This window comes from Neopelma chrysocephalum, unplaced genomic scaffold (assembly GCF_003984885.1).
Source record: "Neopelma chrysocephalum unplaced genomic scaffold, ASM398488v2 Primary Assembly neopelma1_69, whole genome shotgun sequence".
NCBI lineage: Eukaryota > Metazoa > Chordata > Aves > Passeriformes > Pipridae > Neopelma > Neopelma chrysocephalum.
Genome location: NW_020897729.1, coordinates 6,291,434 through 6,308,396, shown reverse-complemented (window position 1 = coordinate 6,308,396; position 16,963 = coordinate 6,291,434). Strand labels below are relative to the sequence as shown.

Here is a 16,963-nt window from a genome sequence, read left to right as displayed (position 1 = left end):
ATGTATTTTGAAAGAACTTTTTTTGCTGACAGTTCATCTGTTGAAAGCAGTTTATTGTAATAAAAAGAGTAAAGGTATGAAGGAGTAGATCAGTCCTGTTTGTGGTAAGTATTTGAAGCCTGAGGGCTCAGTGTTAGGAAGAAGCAAGGTTTGCTTGGTTTGCTAAAAGGAGAGCATGTCACTCTTGTAACCAAAGGGAACAGTGAAACATGACAATGACTTCTTTTGTGCTGAAGTACAGAATGTTAAAGTTATCTCCTCTCTCTGTGGAATTAACAGTCTTAGGGTCTTTGAAATAGCCCATTTGAGGGTCTGGAGCTGTCATTCTCCATATTAAGGTTTCTGTGGTTCATTAACAATTCTTAAAATGGATAGTGATTACTATACTTTTTTTTTTTTTTTAATGTGCTTCCAGAATGATGGGGAGAGATGCTAAATGGCATTCTCATCCATCTCTACACTGGGCAATTGAGCAAGATATATGTCATGGAAAAGTGAGTGCTTAAAAAAAAAAGATGATTAAATATGATTTTAAATAAAATGTAAGGCACTTGGATAATTGCAAGCCAGGAGTGTAAATCAGCCAGTCTGGTTTCTGTTCCTTGCTCTGTCAAGGAACCTACCTTTCTGCCCTTGGGTGATTTGCTTATTGTAAAAGTTTTCAAAAGTTTTCACATTTTTGTGGGTTTTATTTCTTTGGCATCTGGTTTAATGTCAAAGTCAACTGCCTTTCAGATTTTGCCTTCAGATTGCAAGTGATAGAAAAGCAGTTATTTAACAGACTTTTGGTCCAAATTTGACAGTAGAACTTCAGCCAATTGCACATGCTCATAGTCCATTGCAAATGAACACGTTTAAACAACCTTCACTTGGCCAGTGAATTTTACTGTACCTTTGTGCTCTGACAAGCCAATTCATTCATTAAGTACTGTGGTAATATTGGTATTTTGCCATTCATTTCTCATATTGCAAATAGAAATTGTATTAAGAAGGTCTTTATTTTTGAAAATCTGATGTATTAAGATCAGTTTCAATGAAATTTACAACCCAGATAACGTATTTTGCATATGTTCAAAGTCTTTCTGGCTGACTTGCAAAGAATCTGAATTAACTAAACTCTTCAGTTCTTTGCCCAGCAATTTCTGGACTCAAATGCTAGTGCATGTATTCAGCGTTTTTTGGATCTTCTGTGAGGGATTTTTGTGACTGGCACTTGCAGATGCTGCTGATTCATGACATGCTGGGAGTATTCACTATGTTGCTTCAGAAGAACACAAGCAGAATAATGAAACAAGGACCTCCCTTGTGCTGGGATGCAGTTTATACCTACGGTTCCTTCTGAAACTGTGACTTACAATATTAAGAATTATTAAGAATTAGGGTAAAAGGATTCAGAAGAGACAAACTCTCGTAATTTCTACACAATGAACATGCACTGAATTTCAATCTTGAACGTAACATATTTGCAGATGACTACCTTGTTGACAAATGCTTACTTTTCAAAACTTGAATGCCTTGGATTCATTGAGGGTATTTCTGCAAATGTCAGTTGGTTTGTTGGTGGATCTGGCCACATACTCCTTGTGGTGACAGAGCTGAGCTCATTAGATTAACTTCTAATTCATGTGACTGCTTCAATTGCAGCACCTGCATCATTCAGTAACAGTTTTTGACAATTTTCCTTTTTCATCAATAACAAGAGATAATGAATAGTTGTCCATTAATAGACCATTAAAATGTGGTGGCATCTTGAACTTTGAGCATGTAGAGCATTTTGTTACATTAATTCTGCTTTAAAATGCTATTATGTTGTTTCTCTGTCTGATAGAATAGGCAAGACATTGAGTTTTACTGTGGATGTTCTCTTCCACAGCAAAAAGATTGTGTAACTGGAAGAATTGTTTATTAAACAAATAGATCTGGAAGAGTCTTTTTTAGTTTAGAATGGCATGTTATTGCTGAAGAGTAAGGTGAATACTCTCTAATTCATGCATATTTGGAGCTATAATTTTTTTTCAAAAATCTTGTAAGCTTAAAATGGACTAGAAGAGTAATTGAGGGGTTTTGCATGTGCTTGCCCTGTTTTTACCCTCCTCTGGGTAATCATTTGATATACCCTTGTTAGAACTCGTATTGGTGCTCTGATGTCCTGGAGCACTTGAAGGATTTGGATGCTGGCTAGATGTCAACATAACTGACATCCAAATCCCTCAGAAAGCTTTGGAAAGCTCACCTACGACCAGTTTATGACTTTGAAATGTTTAGTGTAGAGGAACGATGAATTGCTTGTTTTCCAGTAAACTGGAATCACGGAGTGAGAGAATCAGTCATTTTTCAATGCCTTCCACCATCTGCCTTGAATACAAGTTTGGCTTGTCTCCTGATGTTGGCAATTGAGATTTGAACTCTCCCCATTAGTTTTGTTTAAAAAAATATAAAAGGCATTTGACTGTCTGATGTGGTGGGTAGGAGCAATATGCTTGGTAGTCCTGTAGAGGAAAAAAAATAAATGTACAAAATAGCTAAGCTTGGGAGCCAGCATGAGCTGAGATCTGAGGGTCTTTTTCAATCCCATGGCAAAGAACTTCCCAGGAAAATGAGAGGTTTGCCCTGAAGCAGTTCTGCATGTAATTATACTATAATAGGAGAGGGTACATATGGTCAGGTACCCCTGCGAAACTCTAATACCCAGGTGGACTTAAACACAGTACAAAAATGCTATGAAGTTTTGTTTAAAAGTAGTTTTGGGCCTGCTTATGATGTGACTTTCTAAAGAGATAACTCAAGGATATATCCAAAAGCCACATGTTTAAAAAAAAAAAAAGGTTCAGAAGCGTTTTTTTTGGCTGGAGAACTGTGCAACCAAATTTAGAGCTGGTGCTCTGGTATCTGATGTTCTGTATTTTTTATGGTTTCATGAATTGCATTTAGCCTGTGTCTGTGAAAAGTAAAAGCTGTCATAAATCATACTCCTTTATGTTAAAGAATGTTAAATCTATATAGTGGGCCCTGTGTAGAATTCTTAGTGATACACAGGTGCAGGTCTGTAAAGCTCCCTTTGACAGCAGAAGTGAGATGTTGTTACACAAGAATGAGCAGGGGTTTGGCTTTTCCGTCAATAGGACAGAGCATGTGTTCATACCGTGTTCTGATAAGCCTGGTATGATTTTTTTCTGTCCTGCAGAACTGGATGATGGTGTGGGCTGGCAAAAAGCACTGCCTCCCATGAGAGGTCCATCTCCAGTGGAGAGACTACTGTGGGTGACAGGAGGAGTGTAAGCCCCTGGCACAAGTTTCCCAGAGGAGCTGTGGATGCCCCAATCCCTGGAAGTGTTCAGGGCCGGGTTGGATGGGGCTTGGAGCAACGTGGTGTAGAGGAAGGTGTTCCTGCCCATGGCAGGGATTTGGGACTAGATGATCTTTAAGGTCCCTTCCAACCCAAACCATTCTGTGATTCTAAGCAGTAGCACCATGTCACGAAGTTGCTGACCATCTCTGGTCAAAATGTTCTGTTTAACCAGTGCCTTCCATTGCTTTCACACTGTATTATTGTTTATTTATAATTTAGGAAGCATATCTGAATAGCCTGTTAATTTTGATCAATACTATGGTCATCATGAGACTGGAACGAACACAGTACCAGATTTCTTGTGACCCCTGACTGATATTATAATCACTACTACTACTACTAAACTATTAGTAGTATTCATATCAGTGCTAGAAATATGCCCAGAATATCCAGAACATATGGAGACCGATGGAAGATGTGACAAAGGACATGTCATGGATCTGCTTTCTGCAGCAGATGCTGGTGACCTTGCAGTGTAACCTGAAGAACCTGAGGTGGTTCAGGATCCTGTCCTGCACCAAGCTCCATATACTCAACTGTTTACACCTTGAGAATGTTTCTCTCACATATTCTAACCTCCTGATATTTATTTTCGCATGGACATGGGGGTTTTTTTATATTTATTTATTTATTTTGGGAGCGGTGAATTTGTGGCCATCAGCTCAGACCGTGGGAAATCCGATCGGGCAGGTTGGAGACCAGCCAGTTGAGTGCCCTAATTAACAGGAGCATGTAATTAAAATTTAAGCAGATGTGGCTTGGGCAGGTGGTATTTCCTGAACGCATTTAGTTTCCTGTGTGTGCACACTGTATGTGATGGATACAAATAAATTCTCCTCCTGCCACAGTGGAAAACAGGGGTGCATGTGCTGAGCAGTTGGTCTGTGCGGGTGCTGTGCACTCACCCAGCGCCGCTGAAGCTGCCACAGCTCGGCTCTTAATGGTCCGAAACGAGTTCTGAAACCCTCAACATATGTAAACATTTTTAAAACTCAGCCTGAACAAAGTTTGTGGGTAGGAAAAAAGACATATGCATGGGAGGCTATAAATATAATAACCCCATATGATGTGTTTCTTGCTTTCTTTTGTGATTGTCTGCTACCAGCTGCTGTTGGGAGCATCATATTAGACAAGATAACACTTTGGTCTGGTGTAGCTTTACAAAATATGTGAATTCGTTGCGGCTCACAAAATTTGAAAACCACCACTCAGCTGAAAAATCGGCCAGAAAAAATTCCAAAATCACATTTGTTTTTAGTTCTTATCTAAAATTCCAAAAATTGCTTTATCAGCAATTTCAGTGAACTGGAAGAAAATAAAGAGTAAAAATTTACAGTCGGAATCTGGGAATAAGGCACTTAGATAGACTTCTAACTCTGAAAAACTGTAATTCAGAAGATTTTTTTTTAATAGGCCATGAAGTGTAGGCCATTTCACCGTGCTCATTTCAGTACAGACATCAAATCTGTTAAAAAAACCCAAAAAACCTACAAACCATACTTGAAGTTCTTCATATTTGAGGGGAAGATTTGTCCCTGTAGATTGTTAAGATTGAATCTGCTGCAATTTTAGATTTGTTTTGTGGGGGTTCATAGCAGTTTAATAGGATTATCTGAGAAGTAATTATGTCATACAGTTAAATTATTCCATTTTTAGGTTGTTAGAGTGACCTGTTTTAATTTTTCACTGTCTGAGTGGTGTTTTGCAGTGTCCCAATATATCACCAGCAATGAGCAGCAAGTTTATTTACAGTACCTTGTTCTCTGCTTTAGCAAGCTGTGTCAAAAAATGCTGTTGTAGCAAATTACTTTCTATTAAGCCACGCCAGGTCCATGTTCCCCATGGTTACCGAATGAAAACTGAAATTTGTGTATTTTGTGTGTGTGTTCGTTTATCTTTTATAATCATCTGTTAAGGAACGTCCTTTTGAAGCTTCAGAGGCTGCAGAACACCTGGCTTTATTACATCTGTATCTTGGTCTTATTTCAAGTTGTTTTCCTACCTTTGGGACTTTGAATCTTCAACAGTGGTGGTCTCCTCCTCCTCACTGGGCAGGACATTTAACTGATCAGGCTGTAAAGTACAACTGAGATTTCTTATTTACACAAGAATTCTAATCATGTGTCTTCATAAACATTTTTTTGATCTTGTCGTGATATCAGAGTGGGAAAACTTTACCTTGTTCATTTGAAGTAGGGTGTGCTTTCTGAGTTTTAAGTTCAATTTTATCTGTTTATCAGTTCAGGAACTGAACATATTTGAGATGCAGCAGAATGCTCATAAAACAAATTTATGTCCTGTTCTGACGTACATTAGTTCAATATCTGATCTGCATTAGAAAGTAAAGGCCAGTAATTTTTGGAAATCTCTTTGAGAGCATCCTATAAGGGCACAGTAGTATTCAGACTGTTATTGTTATTAGTGTTGATTCTAACTTGAGACCAAATCAAGTCTGTGGTGGCTCCACTTTACTAGATTATATAGATTTACAGCAACTGAAATGTGCCCATTAACTTTGTGGTTATTCCCATTGAATGAACCTGAAAAAAAACCTGAATAAAGTAGCTTTTTAAATGCGAGCAAGGGAATCAAAAATTTGGCTGAAGTTATTAAAGGCAGTATTGTAAGTGGAAATTGGCAATCACATTGCTATTGATTCCTACTGAGAGTGCAGCCGCCTGCAGAGCTGAGAAACATCCTCATCCCAAGGGCCTCCTTCCCTCCACTGCTTAAATCTTACTGCTGTGAGTTTCTGAGGGCTGGAAGTTTTAGGAAGTAAGTTAATTGAGAATTTGTAGAGAAGGACTAAGAAGTGCATGTGAAGTGTTGGGATTTTTGCAGGCTGATCTGCCAAACTTTGCACTTTTCCAAATTTGACTGGGTTTAGGAAATACTGGTTTTGTATATTATACGTGGTACACAATTAGTATGTGAAAAAATAATTAGTTAAACTACCTCTGACTTTAAGTTCATACGGTCAGCATCAAAGACAAATGCAAGTTAGGGATTATAATAAATCTGGAAAAAAAAATCTTTCTGGTGCTGTTCATAAGGTTTATTAAAGTATTCTAATATGTGCTGATTTATTGTAATATAATGTGTGCTTATAATTTGCAATTTGATTTTGACATGCTTTAAAGACGTTATGGAGTAAATAGTGAGTGTGCTCATTTCTGTAACTTAATCAGATATGTTGTCACAAAAGTTTCAAATACATTCTTATTTAATTATGAAGAGGAAAGTAACTTTTCTTCTATTACTAAGGGAGCAATTTGCTTATTCCTCTCTTAATACTTAATTCCTTTTATTACAACTCAGTACTTCTTGTTGCAATATGCCATAACCTTATTGGCCTAGGATAAATTTCTTTAATTATTAATTCTATTAATGCTTCTGTCACCTGAGGGAAATGCAGATATTCTGTTAATGGTTGTGTTAATCAAACAGCTTTCTGTATTTCTGCACTGCCCAAGTTTATGTCATTACATTAACAGGCACAGGAGATGAAATTGGAAACTTGTAATATACTGCAGATTGGATTAACTCATCTATTTGGTGTAGACTGCTCGAAGACTTATTTTAGATAATTTAAAAAGATTAAATCTGTAAGACAGTTATTCTTCCTGACAGGATCCCTGAAGTCTTCAACTTTAGTCCAGTGTTCTTGTAAAGATTTTAAACTTTGCTCCAACTGGGTTATTCACATACAATGTGGCCTGGGATACAATATATTGCTTTGAGCAAATATATTTAAAAAAAACCCAAAACCTAACTTCTTTATATAAATATATGTGTATTTTTAAAAAACCTTTGGATGTTGGAGTAATTATTTTGCCTGTGTACTGTGATAATGGACATTAGACACTTGAATGTAGTACACCATTTTTGAGCCCTTTCTAGGTGCAATAGGTGTCATAACTTCCCTTTCTGCCTTTTTTAAGGTTTTGATGTTATCTAGGCAGTAAATGTTGATTTTTTTTTTTTTTAAAGGTCTGTTCAACCACAAGGTAGTTTTGTTGAGGTGAAGAAGGGAGTCTTTGTGATTGACTTCTGTCCTGGGGTTAGTGCAGACCCTTCTGGAAGTAGTGCTGGTACCTTTAGCCAGGAGTATCTCACATGCAGCATTGCAGGGGTACCACAGCACTTGGTGGGATTCTCAAATACCTATTGCTTGCTTAAAAAGACTGTACATTATTCACCCTTTTTTTTCATGTGTGCAAGACAGCCAGGGTATTTTTTTATGTTCTCTAAGACCTTAAAGCAGCTAAATTTAATTGGCCTTTTTGTGAAGAGATGATTGAGGACAAGAGTTTCAGGCAGTGTCAGTATCTCTGTGCTTGGAAATCAATACCTCTGTGATCCTTAATCTTCTTTCTCAGTCCTGAGAGCTTCATAGAAACACACACACACACAAAAACATCCTCAGAAAATTCAGCAAATATTCCATAAGCTTTTTGTGCTGTGTTTGGATAGTGCTTTTTATTTGAATAATAATGCATTTTTTTGCTGTCCTGCTTTGCTTACATGACTGCTTGCCTACCTAAGTAGGGAAAACCTTTAGCTGCCCCTTCAGCATACCTGTCCTCTAAAGTTATCATGGGAATAGTTTCAACATCTCAAATCTTTTGGCATTTGCTGGGGAGGAGTGTGGTCCTTTGGTGCCCTCATCCTGTGGCCCATCTGGCAGCCAGTGTTGAACCCTGGTGCAAACCTGGTGATACACGCCCAGACCAACCTGTCTGAATCCTCAGTTGACCTGTCAGTAGATAATTTCCAGGTTTGTCTCTCTGCTGGCCAAGCTGGTTGCTCAGGTAATCCTGTAGTGCAGATAGGAAATCTCAGGAGGACACCCTGACAGTGAGCACAATATTTGGGGGAACAGTTGCATTCTGCTTAGTAAATTTCCTTTACTTGTTGAATTAAAGCCAAACATGTAATTACAACTAATTTTTAGCATCATGCCCTCCCCGAAGTCCCTGAAATGTGACTTCAGATTGTGTACTTTCTATTTAAAGATTGGTTAAATTGATGCTCTATCAGATATTTGATCAGTGCCACATATATGAATTTTGAAACAGTTATGTGATAATTTCTGTAGGATCCTTTATTTCAATTGAATGTTTTTCCTATAATTTTTTTTTAATTTTATTTCTCAAAAAGCAGTTGCTTTTGTCTCGTAATTGGTAAGCCATTATTTGCAAAGGAATGAAGGGTGGTTGGGGTTTTTTTGCACATTTCATGATAGATTATGAATAAAATTATGCGTCGATGCCTACTAAGGTACAAATGTTATGGTGGGAGAGAAACTAAACCTGTGTTTACTTGTGTGTTTTGTGTTGTTTTTTTTTTTCCAGAGATTTGTTACAGTTCCCTAGGGAAGATGATGTAGACATTGCAATGAAAATTCTGGCTCAGTGGCGTTCCCAAGGCCTGGAAGATGTCCGGCTGGTGAATTACTCTGTTCTGCTTGACCTACCAGGCTCTTCTTCAAACACAGTAACTCTGAAAAGCAGTGGTGAATGCTTTTATCCGAGTGGACAACAGTGCAGCAGAGACCCCAAAACACTTCATGGCCAAGACCTCCTGTACTCGTATGCAGCTTACTCTGCCAAAGGAACTCTTGAGGTAATGTGACCATTTGTCTCTGTCATTTGTGGTGAAATAGAGTTAGAAAACACCAGCTTTTGTTGAACTTGACTGGAAAATGGCACATAGGATCATAGAAACATTTAGGTAGGAAAAGACATTTAAGATCATCAAATCCAGTTGTTAACACAGTGAAGTGCCCAGCCTATTTTGAAGTAAGCTCATTTGCATAAAATATGATGTGACCAATTTTATTTAATCTTACAATCTTAATTCAAATTTATAAACTAGTCAGACCTGAACGCTTCATATGATATATATATATATATATATAAAAATTATCTTTTTTTAAGTATCTGTGTTTATAAATTGTCTTGGGTATAAAACTCTGAAAGCTGTGTCTAGAGCTACACTTCATCTTGCTGATGTATGAGTGCTACTGGTTTGAGGGATGCTCGTAGGAAGGGCATGTAGGATGAGGCTTTCTGCACTAAGGCTGGTGGGAGTGCTGGGCTAATACCTGAAGCTCCTGAATTATGGTCATGGATCTCACATACTTTCTTTTATGACAACTCAGTTGACACATCTGCTCTGTTTCCTCTTGAAAACCCCAATTTGTAGTTTCATTGTACTGTAGCTTTCATTGGGAAGTTTTGTCAGCGAAAAGATCCTGCCTGTTGGGATTTGTTACTTGCCAAGTGAAATAAGATCTTGGATTATCTTGTTTTATCCTGTTTACTGTCTTCACTGTCTGCCTTCCTTTAGATTCTTTCCAAATACATTGGGGGTGCACAAAAGGATCATAATTTCTGTTTGCTTTCCTAGCTGAGATAGTATAAATCTCCATAAATATTTCTGAAATATAAAAATTGCAATTTCTCTGCTAACTGCATTATTGTTGTCTTTCTCCTTTTTACAATATTTTATGTTATTCCAGTGTTGCAGGGGGTTTTCCATCTTACCTTCTTTTTGATTTAAAATGCATGTTTGTTTTCATGACTTAGAACACTATTACACCATATAGGAATAGATTTTGAATTGCTTTGGATTTGGAGGAACCTATTCCAAAATAACTTTATACTTTGTGAATATCTTAATACTTAAAATTATCAATTACTTCATTTCTAACATAAAAATGCAACTGTCATGTCTTTTCCTCTTGCCTGTGACAGTGTCTGCCCATAGGGTTTATTGATAACATGTAAAATGCTGTGGAACTCTTGCAATAACTCAAAATGGGGAAGGCTGCACAATGCTAACTAAGCCATTGTATAGACTATTCATCTAATTTTGAATTTTGGACTGTAGGAAATATGAGGACTGGGTAGAAAGTTTCTCATCTTGAAGTCAGCAAGCTTCAGATTCTTTTACTTAAAAGGATTGAAGCTTTTTAGTCCTAGAGAGGAGCAGGAATGGAATTCTTCTTGTTCTTTAGGAGAAAAACTTCTCTCCATCTCCTGTTCTTGTGTACTGACCATGCCTACTTTCCATACTGAGTCTCGTGAGCCCCTGTTCTGGGGCTCTGTCCACTTCAAAGTTTGCTGTTAAGAAGAGAAATGAAGTAGGCAAGAGGAGATCCTTACCTGCGTGATGTATGCTTTAACTTCTCCATAAAAATAAAAAGGACTAATGAATGGGTTTTCCTTCTCATATCACTTAAAAACTCTATTTTTAATATTATTTTCTCATTGTAACTTAATAAGAATAACTGTAATGAGATAAAAGTACAGTTGTGACCTTTAAGGTTTTATTTCATAAAAATCAATGTGTTGCTAACCAATTCATCAGATTAAAGGAAACCCAATGTTCCGGGAAAAATCCTTGATGTTATTACCAGCAGCACATGCACCACCTTCCATTATGTTTCAGGGCAGTTTTCTCTCCAAGTTCAGCAGAAACGAGGACCACACACACTATATTAATCACAAGGGTTGGACCTTGGCTCTGGAATAACTCCAGCCTTGTTCTTGAGCCAAAGAATGACTCTCTGTGCACAGTTTTACATCAGTTCTTTGAAACACCTTAGCACCCTTACAAAACTTCAGGTCTGTTCTTTTATTCTTCAGAAAGTCTATCCAAAACGTCCTGAGTTCTAGAGTTTTGCCTAAAAGGGAAATTTCCCCATTTGTTTGGGGTACAGATGAGTTGGTAGTGATCTAAGCATCCTGACTTTCAATCCTATACACTGATCTCTACTATTTAAACTAATGGAAGTAGAAAAACTTTAAATGAGAAGTCGCAGGTGGTGGCTGTTGCTGGGTTCAGCCATCAGAAAGTGACTCGACTGCTTGCAGTGGATCTACAAGTCACATTTTTTAATATCCTGCGGTGGGTTGTGATTGCGAAATCATGAGGGTTTTCCTGTGAAAACATGTTTTTGTAACAGCTGCTCATAATCTGAATAATTTTCTTTCAAATGTGACACATCCTTAGCAGAAAATTCCCATTATGTGTCACCTAATCAGGTTGAATTGCTGATACTGCTTCAGCGCTGCTGCTTCATTGTATCTCATTTGTCTGTTTGGTTTGCTAGAAGTTCAAGCAAATAAAACCATTAAGCTATTTCAGGCTGGCTACCAGCAGAGCTACAGCTCTACCTTCATGTTGACAAGGTTATTTGTAGAACAGCAAGACTCATTTTCTTTGACCACCTGTCATGTCCATTCATCATACGACCATTGTATATGAGCCATCCAATTTGTGCTTTCTGGTAACAGTCTAAACAGCATTTGTGAGTAAAAATGTGAGCATTTGTGATCTGAAATCTACTTCAAAAACCTGCTTAGTGCCATTGTGATGGATGGTGCACTTTACTACTTCTCTATATTTCATCGGGCTGTGAAAAGGTGACACTGTTTACCCATCACGGTGACAGGCAGGGCAGCTCACAGTTCTGGAGAGGGCTGTCTAGTCAGTTTTGAAATAGATATTGCAGCAGTTATGTAAATAATATATCGTAGGCTAGGTCAGTCTAAGGGAAGAATGACATACGTGAAATATATTTTTATTAAAACTTAAATATTGGCCACCTTTTATAGAGTTTAAACCTTTTGTCTGCTTGATGAAAACAGGAAAGCTGTTCTGGCCAACAGAGTGCACATATAAATGGAAATTACATTGCATCAAATTTATGCATTAAAGCAAAATGCATTGTCAAATGGTATGTAGCCAGTCTGAGTGTAGTGTGGTGAATCCGAATGTGCTGCTCCCTGCCTGCTCAGTGTGTGGTGACCCAAGAGCTGTGGCTGTGTGCTGTCACTGGTGGAGGGATGAGCTGGGGAACCATCAGTGAGAGGTGATGAGAGGGGGTGTGAACCCCCAGAGATCTGGTGTCCCCGTTCAGTACCTGGTTGGTAAGTGGTGTCAAGGTCAGCACACCTGTAGCCCATCTGTTGACACACACATGGTGGTGATCCCCAGAGTGCAGTGAGGGATAAAGAAGGGTATGTTTTGGCTGGCAGTGCAGGAGGAGGCTGGGTGGTACTTGGGGGATATGGTTTAAATCAGGCCCACTGAGTGCAGCCAACTTTAGGATGAAACATGTTCAGTTTTGGTGTTCAAAGTTTGTCTGCTCTGTCCTCTGTTTCTTTAGCAGCTGTGGAGACAATCCTAGCAGAGGTAATGGTTGGTGTGTTAGGACAGCATTCAAGGACAGACTAATTAAAGCAAAATGAAGAATGTGTTTGCTTTGTTCCCGCATTTTATGAAATTATGTTTGTGTGACCTGAAATTTTTCTTGACTTCCTTTCACCTTAAATTTATTCACTGTCTTTTTGTGGAAGTGTTAAGGAACTTTTGAAAATCCTAAGTCTGCTTTAATACTTTAACTCAGATATTTAGTGTCCTCTGTTATATGGCATAATGTCATACTACACTACACTGCCTCTTACTGGAATAACTGCTACCAAATCCCTGTTGGTTCCTTTGCTGTTTCTCTGTGCTTTCTTCTTTTTATTTCCTCATGGATGCTTTCAGCAAGCCCAGCAAAACATCTCTTTTTTTTCCTGGACCTCATACACTGAAAGGACTATGTTGGTTCAGGAACCAGAAGAGGATGCAAGAAAAGTACAAGTACTGGCATGTTCTTGAAATGGGAATGCATATGCACGCAGGGGTTTGATGGTTTCATGGACAGAAATGAATAGTGCCCATCTCTGAGACAGTTCTCCCAACACCCAACTGTGTCTCTTTAATACCTTGGCCCCCGCTCTGCCCCTGTTTCCCTGCTCGGACTTCTCTGCTGTGTCATCTCCCTTCCCTGCTGGCATCCGTGTTCCCTGTTTCTACCAATTTTCTGTGTGCAGTGTCTGATATGAGGCATTTCTACTCCCAACTCAGCCAATGGGGTCTTTGATTAGTTTTGGAGGGGCATCAGGGAGCAGACAAGTGAGAATTCCGGTTGCTTGCCTCTGTCTACAACATGCAGAAGAGATTCTCTACATCTGCTGATCGTGTATCATCCTGCTCTGGTTCATTTGTTTTGGTGACATTTTCTGAGCTAAATGAGAACCCACCACAGAGATTAATGCAACCTGAAGCAATATGGGAAGTACAAGCCCATCTGTTAAGCTTACTCAGTGGTCTTTCCACCATTCTTCAGTCTTGGCGAGTTGGAATAAGGGAAGCAGGACTCAGGTTGCTGTCAGATCCTCTTTCACAAGGGGAGGGTCTTGGTCACTTCTTACTGGATACTCCATCTTCTTATGGCTGTGTTGAGATGTCTCTTTCTCCCCATCATCCTCTTCTTTCTCAGGTCCATCACTCTGCAGGAAGATGGGAGTCTTCCTCTCCTCTACTGCCTGTTCCTCTAACCTTTCCCGCTCCTTCCAGGCTCCCCACTTGTGTGTCCTGCTGTCCCTTCCCCTCTGTGCTCAGGTTCACAGTGCTGCAGCCCTGTTTCCTGGCAGTACTGTCAACTCTCTGTATTTCCAGCTCTGCACCAAAATGTCTGGAGTTCCTCTTGAGGGGACAGTGCATCGGGAAGTCCTTGACCCAACAGCTTGCTTTCATTTGATTCGGTTTCATTGTACTGGAAATGTGATTAGTGCGCCCTTATTATCTTTTATCTTCCCTCCAGCTAATCAGTGGTAATTTCCTTGACAATATTTCTGAATTAAGATTGGTGTCAGCGGGTTGGTTTTAGAAAATTTTAAAATCTTCCCAGGTTATTTTTATCCCCAGGCAGAATTTCCAAACGAGCCTTCTGCAGCATGCTCACTTGCACATCTTGAATTCCAAAGGCAGAGAGTGCGGATAATTGAGATTAAATAATCACAACATCTCTCCCTAAGTCTTTCAGTCATTTTTGATGGCACATTGGTGCAAAATATCAAGCTAGAGGGAATCTTGATACATGTGTGCATTTAATTCTTTTAGGCACGCCAAATTTAGTTCATTATTGTCTTTATTAACATTTTTTTAGATTTCTTCTCCAAAGAGACATGCACTAGCTAAAATGAATCCCTAGCAACTGAAATCAGTTTGCAGATGGTTAGGGCTATAGGTTGAATAACACATACACACAAATGAGAAGAATCATGTGATTTTTTGGTAACATTAAGATGTTTTAGAGGAGCTTTATTTATCTTTTATTTATAGAAGAGTTTCTCAGAAGCCTCTTCCACAAATAATCATAATTTAGACCACTGCTCTGCATACCAAGTAGGCACAGCAAATTTTCAAGACAATCTCACTAAGAATATGGATTTTAGAATAGACTTGACCTTTAAACAGAAAACAACATTCAACATTAACTACAGCATAGCTGCCACTCTGTTATAATTACATATAGAAAGCTGTGAAATGCAATGTGAAGGTTATGTAATTTAAAATTGCAGGCAAGGGCTTCGAAAACAATCATTGAAGAGATGTCCTGCAGAACATCCTGTCAGTTTTTTGGCATATTTCACATAACCATGAATAAATAAAGTTGTACAGTTCCCTAAAAATAATAGTAGTTCATCATGCACAAAAGCCTCGATTAATATTGCTGGAAGATTTTTGTGTCATTGAAGGGCAGGGTTTCAAACACGCAAATGCTGCTGCTGCAAAACCTTTTGCTGTTTTAAACTTGTGAGTCAGTACCGTGCTTACATTTTACTAATAAAGTGTTAGTAATGACATTTTATTAATAATGTCATTAATAATAAATGAGATTTTTTTAAGTGATATAAAAGCAAAAGGTAAAAAGGTGAGGATCTTGATATCTCAAGACATAACAGATCACTGAGCACTTCCATGCCATTGCACAGAATCAGCTGAAGGCATTTCTCAGTAAGGCCTCTGTACAGTATTTGAGGGGAAGCAATGTTGAACCATAAACATTATTTATATTCCAATTGCATGGTAAAAAACTAAAGGGTGCAAACCCCGAGGACTTGAGAAGTGTATTTGGTGCTTTATTTAGGTTTTAGTGCACGCAAAGTTCATATTGAAATAAATGGGAATTACATCATTTTTAAGCAGAGATAAATTTTGTCTGTTACTAGTCACTGTGAGAGAATACAAGTGGAAGTAACTTCTGCAAATGCATGGATCTCTGAGAAATAATTTTCTTTTTTATTATTTTATTGTACAACTTAGACCCACTGAGTTGTCACCTGCACTGCAGTTCAGTAGGTATCTGGGTTGGTACCTACCCAGTCAGGCTTTTCTCACACCCACTCTTTGATGATGGTGTTTGGTTCAAAGCTGAATACAAACATTCTCCAAGTCAAGTGGAAATCTTTCTGCCAAATCACAAGGCACATTTTGCTTAGGCAGTGCCATCTTATCTCTCCCTGTAATTTCTTCTGCATCTTCTTAGTAAATATGAACCTTCCAATAACATACCTTTGTTTTTTTCTGTTTAAGTTTGCAAGGCAATATTCTTCTCAGAGGAGAAATTCCAAGTAAAACACTTTTTCTGCTCTGAGCTGTTTGGATTGACTTTTAGGGATCTTTTTCTTTTAAATTTCTCCAGTATTCTGAAGTTTTCAAACTGCCTTGAAGGAATCTTGCTCACACTGAGAAAAGCAAAAATTTTGTTCAGCAGAGGGACTATAAACAAATATCAGCTTTTAAAAAAATTGCTAGGATGAGGAAAACATAATAAGAAACAACTACGGCTGATATGAAAACAGTAACAAAATATTTTTGTGTTTACATAATACTTAATCCTTGTCCCTAAAACTACTTACATAACTTCATTGTTTAAAAAAGTATAGTTTCATCCATTAACAATAAAGAAGTGCTTAAAATGCCACTCAGTTCTGTGATAGTTACGAGTGACTGTAAAATAAAATATTGATTAAGCTGTTGCTGCTTTTAATTTTTTCAGTTTATTTTTGAGGAAGAGAAGCAAGTCCTAAAATGTTTTAAGGAATATGAGCAGTACAAAAACATCTGTAATGTGTATAGGCACATTTTACTGTGCATATACATCCTGTATCTGGGAGCATGGGCAGAGTTTTCCGACCCTGGCAGTCTCAGGCATCAAAATGGAACAAATCACTCTTCTGGCACACTGCACTTGATTATTTTGGAAAATAGATAAAAAGTCTAAATAATGGTTGTGTCACTTGAATTAAAGCTGGCAGCTGAAAAGAATTGGGAGGAACTATTTTAATCTCCGATGCAGCGTGATAAATCTTACCAGTTGAAGCCTTAGCAATGTGTTTTATCTTAGGAGTTATCTCTGCCTACCAGTATAACTTCTGCAGTCAATATTGGACAACATTTTGTCAAAATCTTAAAAAGTTTATTTCTTCTAATGTAATAATATCAACTTATTGGATGCTTTTCTATGTAAGTCTCTTTTTGTCTTGTTAAAATCTTTTTTAATGTTTTGAAATGAAAGTAGCACTGAAAATCCAAAACAAGTCTGAAGATTTCCTATCTCTGTGTTAGGATGTGGTGATATGAAGTACAAATATAGTCTTCTAAGATGAGCAGTTGAAAGAGTTGAAGAAACTTCTTACTGAAAAAAAAAAAAGAATAAGCTTGCCTGATGTTTAAATATAATCTAAACTCTTTAAGGATAAAGCTGCA

At 38.0% G+C, this 16,963-nt stretch overlaps 1 protein-coding gene across 9 annotated transcripts in view; it reads left to right on the top strand.

The window, feature by feature from the left end:
- Nucleotides 1-16,963, top strand: part of NAALADL2 (N-acetylated alpha-linked acidic dipeptidase like 2) — a 457,652-nt gene that overhangs the window by 253,245 nt on the left and 187,444 nt on the right. For all 9 annotated transcript variants that reach the window (XM_027685645.1, XM_027685646.1, XM_027685647.1 and 6 more), the window contains one exon: nt 8,704-8,974. In XM_027685645.1, the coding sequence (XP_027541446.1) occupies nt 8,704-8,974 (271 nt within the window). The remainder of the gene's footprint in view (nt 1-8,703; nt 8,975-16,963) is intronic.